Raw genomic sequence first — 7,427 nt, forward strand, 5'->3', positions numbered from 1 at the left:
AGGTCTTCCTGGGCCTACCTCTTCCACGGGTTCCCTCAACTGTTAGGGTGTGGCACTTTTTCACGCAGCTATCCTCCTCCATTCTCACCACATGTCCATACCAGCGCAATCGTCTCTCTTTCACGCCACAACTGATGCTTCTAATGTTCAGCTTTTCTCTCAAGATACTTACACTCTGACGGGTATTCACATTGACATTACACATCCAACGGAGCATACTGGCTTCATTCCTTGCGAGCTTACGTATGTCCTCAGCAGTTACAGCCCATGTTTCACTGCCATGTAGCATGGTTGTTCGTACGCATGCGTCGCATATATATATATATCATCCTTATTTAACCTCCGTTTTCCAAGCTGGCATAGGTTGGACGGGAGCTGCACTTGGCTCCATTGTCTGTTTTGGTATAGTTTCTAGAGCTGGATGTCCTTCCTAATGCCAACCACATTGCATCTAATTCCTGTTATGCCCAACTTTTCTCTCAATATCCTAGCACTCTGTCATGCATGTACACTGACATTGCACATCCAGCAAAGCATACTAGCTTCATTCCTTTCTAGTCCTTGCAACTCTGCATTCAAAGCCCATGCTCCACTACCATGTAGTATTGTTGTTTATACAATTGAAATCGAAAATTGAACCAAATTCATTGACTGGCACCCATGCCAACCTTCCTTCATTGGACACTAAACTCAGCTTGCGAAGACTTGTTGGGGCAAGTGAGATCGAAACTGAACCAAATTCGATGACTTGGCACTCGTGCCACTGGAGCTTTCATGCCGTTGGCACGTGAAAAGCACCATTTGAGCGCGATCGTGTCCAGCTTTGCCTTACTGGCACTCGTGCTGGTGGCATGTGAACAAAATATTGGACTGACTCCTGTGCAGGTGGCACGTAAAAAACACCATTTGAGCGTGGTCGTTGCCAGTACCGCCAGACTGACCCTCATGCTGGTGGCACGTAAAAAGCACCCACTACACTCTCAGAGTGGTTGGCGTTAGGAAGGGCATACAGCTGTAGAAACTCTGCCAGATGAGATTGGAGTCTGGTGTAGCCATCTGGTTCACCAGTCCCCAGTCAAATCGTCCAACCCATGCTAGCATGGAAAGCGGACGTTAAATGATGATGATGATGATGGCAGTGCGTCATATATCCTTTCTTTCACTCAGAGAGAAAGAGACCTTTGGTTGCCAACAGTTAAAAGCTTTTAGAACTTTCTGCATCCTATTCCTATTCTAGCAATTACACTTTTGGTACATCCTCCTCCACTGCTTATTAGGTCACATAGGTAGCAGAAATTATCTACTACTTCTAAAGAGCCTCCAGGGCATACGAGAAACTTCCTGTGTATCTGTAGGGTTTATGACTCCTGTGCATCTTCCTCATACAAACACTATTTTCTGTTAAATTTCCTTTTATTCCACTGCACCTCTTGTGTCTCCATAGCTTGCACTGGGTACACCATGTGGAATACCTGCCTACACCTTTCCTACATATTCAGTAGGGCCATTTACCTGAATGGGGTAGGGTCCTGTTTTTATATATATATATATTTATTTACACACACACATACAATGGCTTCTACACAGATTTTGTGTACCAAATTAAGTCACCAAGTGATTGGTTGACCTGGGGCTGTACTAAAAGACGCTTGCCCAAGGTGCCATGCAGCGTGACTGAACCTGAAACCACATGGTTGTAAAGTAAGCTTTCTAACTGCACAGTCTGCACCTATATCTTGTTGAAGATATGATAAATTCTCTAATGTTGGTGCTCCAATAAAATGCAGCCAGTACTTTCTGTAAGGTGATTGGTGATAGGAAACGAAGTCTAGCTGTAGAAATCAAGGCAAAAATACTATTTTATGAATGAGCAAGACATGGTTCTCCAACTTGTCTAGGAGATAAGTAACTTCAAATAAGAATTGACTTGATCTGTGACAACCAGTCTGACTCATGCCAACAAAAAAAAATGAATGTAAAATGGCTGTATTGATGATAGTGCCTATTATTAGTATACATGAGCTGCCTGGTGACATTCAACTATTTAGTTCATTATTTCTTTACTGCCCACAAGGGACTACACACAGAGGGGACAGACAAACGGATTAAGTCGATGCTGGTACTTATTTACTCGACCTCGGCAGAATTTGAACTCAGAACATAGCGGCAGATGAGATACCGCTAAGCATTTCGCCCGGCGTGCTAATGTTTCTGCCAGCTCGCCGCCTTTTATCAACTATTTAGTTTCTCTGCTTCTGGTCTTTTTCTTGAGAGAATTTGGTTTAATATTTGCAAATACTTTATATATTTCGTATGCATACATTTGCAGTAGAGAAAGCATTTTATTGGAAGATAACCAACCTTGAAATATTATCATTGCATAAGATTGTGAGCTTGTCTGAAATATTTTATGAAAGTGTATACTAACCATATGAAAACAGAATCTTTAAGAATATGAAAATGTTGAAATTCAAATGTTCATTTCTTTTTTCTCATTTCAGCACATTTCAATTATAAGGTCTGGTTTCCCATTGGCAACCGCCGAAAAGGGTTAAAACATCAACGACTGAAAGCGTGAAGATTAAAAAAAAAAGAAGTGCCCAATCCTCAAAAACTAGCACACACTGCACATCTGAGGATTGTCAGGAGTCTCCAGTAGATAAAGGAAGGCTTCGACTGGGATAGAAAGACAAATAATTACTTACTACTGTCTGCCTGTCCTCTTTGAAAGAATCAACATCACTTTTGGCAAAACAATGTCTAACTCAAGGAAAACAACTAGTCCTCAGTGGAAGGTTAGTCAAACTACCTCTCCAAACAGTTTTTTCACCTTTTTTATATTCCTCTCTCTCGTGCTCTCTCTCACTCACACACTGTTTTGACTATTTTTTCTTGATTTAACCCTTTAACCATGAAATTAAATGTCATGTTAAATATCTACTGAAAAATATAATTGATACTTTCAGCAAGTCATGTTGTCTTAGTAAACTTAATGTATCTCAATAGAACATAGTTTCAAGCATGACATTCCTTAACAAAAGATAGATTGGTATATAAAATTGCTTTCTGCAGTTAAGCGTAATGAAATTTTGAGTGGACATATCTGATATCTGCTGTAAAATATTTAATGTTAATCTTCAGTGTATGATAACAGATGGATTAGAATTTGAGATCAATTGATAACCTTTTAGAACATTTCTACCACATTAAGGAACTTAACAGATTCATGAGCCAGTAAGCAACAGTCTCTATGAGATTGCTTGACATGCTAGAAATGGAAGCAAATTCTTATTCAAACCACTGTATTGTCTTAAAAAAGGACACAGGATAATGCAGTTAGGAGTACATATAGAATTTATCCTGAGTACACTGTTCTTGAAAAAAAAATCCTGGATGGTCAAGGTTTGAATGTCTTTGAGCTTAGATGAGGTTGAAATGGTGCTAAACAATAATTCTTTGTATTGGAAATGTCATTAATTGGTTAAAAAATTTATACACTGTCTGGAATATCCCTATTAATGAAACCTGATATTGAAAATAGTTTTCTGGCATTGCAATTACTGTTGATGGTAGGATGGAGCATGTTTATGGTTAATAAAGGGATTCTCTAATTTTTCATAGCATGTAGAAAGGAAATATTTTGTATTGTAATAGTATCCAGTATAATTAAAAATGAAATAGTTTCTCTTAATATTATTCATCAATGTTTGTAAAACCATTTTTGTGAGCTATTGAGGGCACTATTGAGTGGTCAATCCAAATTTCCCTCAAATTGCATGCTACTCTTTTGGAAAAGTAGGCACACATTGGATATGCAAGCTCCAGAGAAAGCTAGGATACTTATAGCAGCATTATTCCATCTTTGTTCATAAGTTGGTTCACTCTGGGCTGACTTGGGGTTAATTATCAACAACAATTTTTGTGAATGAAAATCATTTATTTCTCTATATTATCACAATTTCTTGGACATCTGCTGAAGAAAATTTCCTAAATTTAAGTTCTAAACATTCTTCTGTTATGTGTCTGAAATGGAGTGTAGCATATCTGTGAAGTATGTATATTGACAAGGTATGACCTGCCACAACCATGGGAAAAAAAATTAACCTTATTTTTTTTCTCTTGAATGTACAATTCTATCATAGTAGTTCTTTTGGTTATGTGTTAGGGAAATGGTTCAGTAGTTGAGCTGTTCATTGACACACCGTCTCATTAGTTCATTTTGTGAGATCTGAGTAGAAGCTACTTATTAGAAATGATTTTGTTCAATCCTAGATAAAACTGATTAGAGATCTGAGTAGAGTCTACTTATTAGAAATGATTTTGTTCAATCCTAGATAGGACTGATTAAGTAGATCTATAATCAAAGGCATTCTAGTCATGACCATCCTGTCTTTTATTTAGAAACTGATTATCTTGGATGCATTATTCTGTGTTCTTTATTATGATAATAGGGTATGATTGGAGATTTTGCTGCTGTTTCTAGTAGTTTGTGTAGCCATATGGAGCTTCCTTCTATAGCTCTACAGCTCTTTAGAAATTACATAATATGATACAGTAGTGTGAAAGAAAGCCTGTTAAATGAAGAAGGATAAATTTATGGATTAAAACTTCATATAAAATGTCCTTTTCATTTTCTATTGCAGAATTTCCAGCCGCCAGCTCAGAATCCCTCCATTCTTTATAGCCAGAGAACACCAACTACAAACAATTCAATTGCTACTTCACCTAACGGCACAAGTAATGGAGTTCGACAAACTGGCTTTGTGGAAAAATTACTGGTAAGTATTAATTTATACCTCTTTAAACTTTATTTAGGTGCAGGAATGGCTGTGTGACAAGAACCTTGCTTCCCAACCACATGGTTCCTGGTTCAATCTCACTGCTTGGCACCTTGGGCAAGTGTATTCTACTATAGTATTCAGTTGGTCAAAGTACCTTGTGAGTGGATTTGGTAGATGGAAACTGAAAGAAGCCTGTTGTATGTGTGTGATTGTTTCTGTTTGTCCCCCACCACTGCTTGACAACCAGTGTTGGTGTGTTTGCATCCCTGTAACTTAGTGGTTCACCAAAAAAAAAAAACCCCAAAAAAAACGATAAAATAAGTACCAGGCTTAAAAAGAAAGAAGTTCTGGAGGTCGATTCGTTTGACTAAAAATTCTTCAAGGCCCCAGCATGGCTGTAGTCTAATGACTGAAACAAGTAAAAGAGCACCCTGTATTGAACATTTGATTCAATTTTTCAAGAATTACGACTGTCGGTAATATCTTCCTGAACATCAAAGTGTAAAAGTTGGATTTGAATTAATCATTAATCTGGAAGGAATTGGATACAAAACTGTATGAAAAGTTTAACAATAATCAAACAGAAGCATGATTATTTAGGTACAAAATGTATGAAAGAGTACCTATATTTAGGTATAATATTTAAAATAACTTTCAGGAGAGAAACGATCTAAAGTGCAGTTGGGTCATATACTCAAATAGTTGAACACAACTATTTGTTTCTTGGGTGCAAGCATTTGGATCTAGTGTTTTATTTCCATGCTAGCGTGGCTTACATGAGAATTGATTTGGTGACTGGATTCTTTTAGGTAAGGGATATTTTACATTCCACAGGTCTTAATATTAACAAGGAACATCAACATCACCACCACCACCACCACACTCAGACAGTAAGAAGTGAAATATCAACTCTCTCTCTCTCTCTCTCTCTCTCTCTCTCACACACACACACATTGGGCTTAGTACAGTTTCCATCGACCAAATTTATTCACAAGGCATTAGTTAGACTATAGTAGAAGATAACATGCCCAAGGTGCTGTGCAGTGGCACTGAACCCCAAACCATTTGTTTGCAAAGTAAACTTCTTACCTACTTTGCCATGTCTGCACTGTGACTGTATGTTTAAAAAACAAAAATGTCTTCCATCCTCTCAGTCAATGCAGATCACTTCAAATTTCTGGTTATTTCATTAAACCAACTGTAAGTCAGAGGTGGGGGTGGGGTTCTGTTGGCAAAAGCTTACTTTTAGTAATTTATTTGGCATTGTTTTAGATCCTTATATAGACTGGAATTTCCCCATCTTAAATGTATTTTACTTGTACTAAACCACGTCCTCTATGCATTCTTATATCATATATTTGTAAACTAAGGCTATAAATACTTGTCTTTTCTGCAGTAGTTGGCAGACTATTATGCTTTTCATTATGAATTTAGATTTGATTTGTAAATATCTACATTTATAAATTTTTACTTGAATTTAGCTCCCCCCCTCTCTTTCCCTCTCTCTCTCCCTCCCTCTCTCTCTCTCTCTTTATCATTGTGGTGGTGATGGTGGTGGAACATTGGCAAAAATAGTTGATGCTAGACTTAGAGGGTCTTGCAGTGTTTATGGACAGAAAATGATGAGGTGATTGGAGAATAAATGTATAATTATTGCTTTAAAATAAGATTAAATTATATTTCAAGAGAAGATGTAATGTTTCGGGTAGAACCCTTCTTCAAATATTATTTGCTATTTTTTTTCCCTTTTTTGCTATTATAGATGATTACTAGTTTAATTTTTTCCTTGTTGTTGTTGCTTAAGGCAGTAAGAAGGCAGAATGATTAGCATGCTGGACAAAATATTTAGCGGCATTTTGTCAGTGTTTACATTCTGAGCTCACATTCTTCCGAGGTTGACTTTGCCTTCCGTCATCACAGGGTTCATAAAATAAGAACCAGTCAAGTATGGGGTTGATGTAATTGACTTCCCCTCCATTCAAAAACTGTTGGCTCTGTGCCAAAGTTAGTAACCATTATTGTTGTTGTTTAGCTTCAGGTTAGCTCTGATTGAATAGACCTATGAATAAAAGTGTTCTAGCTGTGAGCATCCTCTTTATTTTTCTCCTTTTTTTTCTTTTTTTGCGAGATATCATCATCGTTGTTTAACATCTGCTTTCCATGCTGGCATGGGTTGGACAGTTTGATCGAGGACTGGTGAGCCAGAAGGCTGCACCAGGCTCCAGTCTGATCTGGCAAAGTTTCTACAGCTGGATGCCCTTCCTAATGCCAGCCACTCTGAGAGTGTAGTGGGTGCTTTTACATGCCACCGGCACCGATTTGAGGGAAATTTGGCTGCTATTTTTTAGAAGTTAACATACCGTTCAGAGACTCCTTCATCAGTTTGTTTAGTGGAAAATAATTGTTGAGGATAGCAACATATATAACAAATTAATTAAGTTTTATAATTTTTGCATCAATGTTTAAAAAAAAAAAAATTAAATCATAGCTGCTGCCCTTTCGCCTCTAAGTCTTATTAGAAAAAGTAACAGGTATTATTTCATATTGTAGTAATGGTGGTGAGCTGACAGAATCATTAGCTTACAGGGCGAAATACTTGGTAGCATTTCATCTGTCCTTACGTTCTGAGTTCAAATTCTGTTGAGG

At 37.5% G+C, this 7,427-nt stretch overlaps 1 protein-coding gene across 1 annotated transcript in view; it reads left to right on the forward strand.

Annotated features, from left to right (window-relative positions):
• Positions 1-7,427, forward strand: part of LOC106878826 (cold shock domain-containing protein E1) — a 69,919-nt gene that overhangs the window by 24,755 nt on the left and 37,737 nt on the right. The window contains exons 2-3 of the mRNA XM_014928166.2: positions 2,502-2,795; positions 4,644-4,778. Coding sequence (XP_014783652.1) covers positions 2,757-2,795; positions 4,644-4,778 — 174 coding nt within the window. The 5' untranslated portion in view covers positions 2,502-2,756. The remainder of the gene's footprint in view (positions 1-2,501; positions 2,796-4,643; positions 4,779-7,427) is intronic.

The sequence above is a fragment of the Octopus bimaculoides genome, chromosome 4, assembly GCF_001194135.2.
Source record: "Octopus bimaculoides isolate UCB-OBI-ISO-001 chromosome 4, ASM119413v2, whole genome shotgun sequence".
Taxonomy (NCBI): domain Eukaryota; kingdom Metazoa; phylum Mollusca; class Cephalopoda; order Octopoda; family Octopodidae; genus Octopus; species Octopus bimaculoides.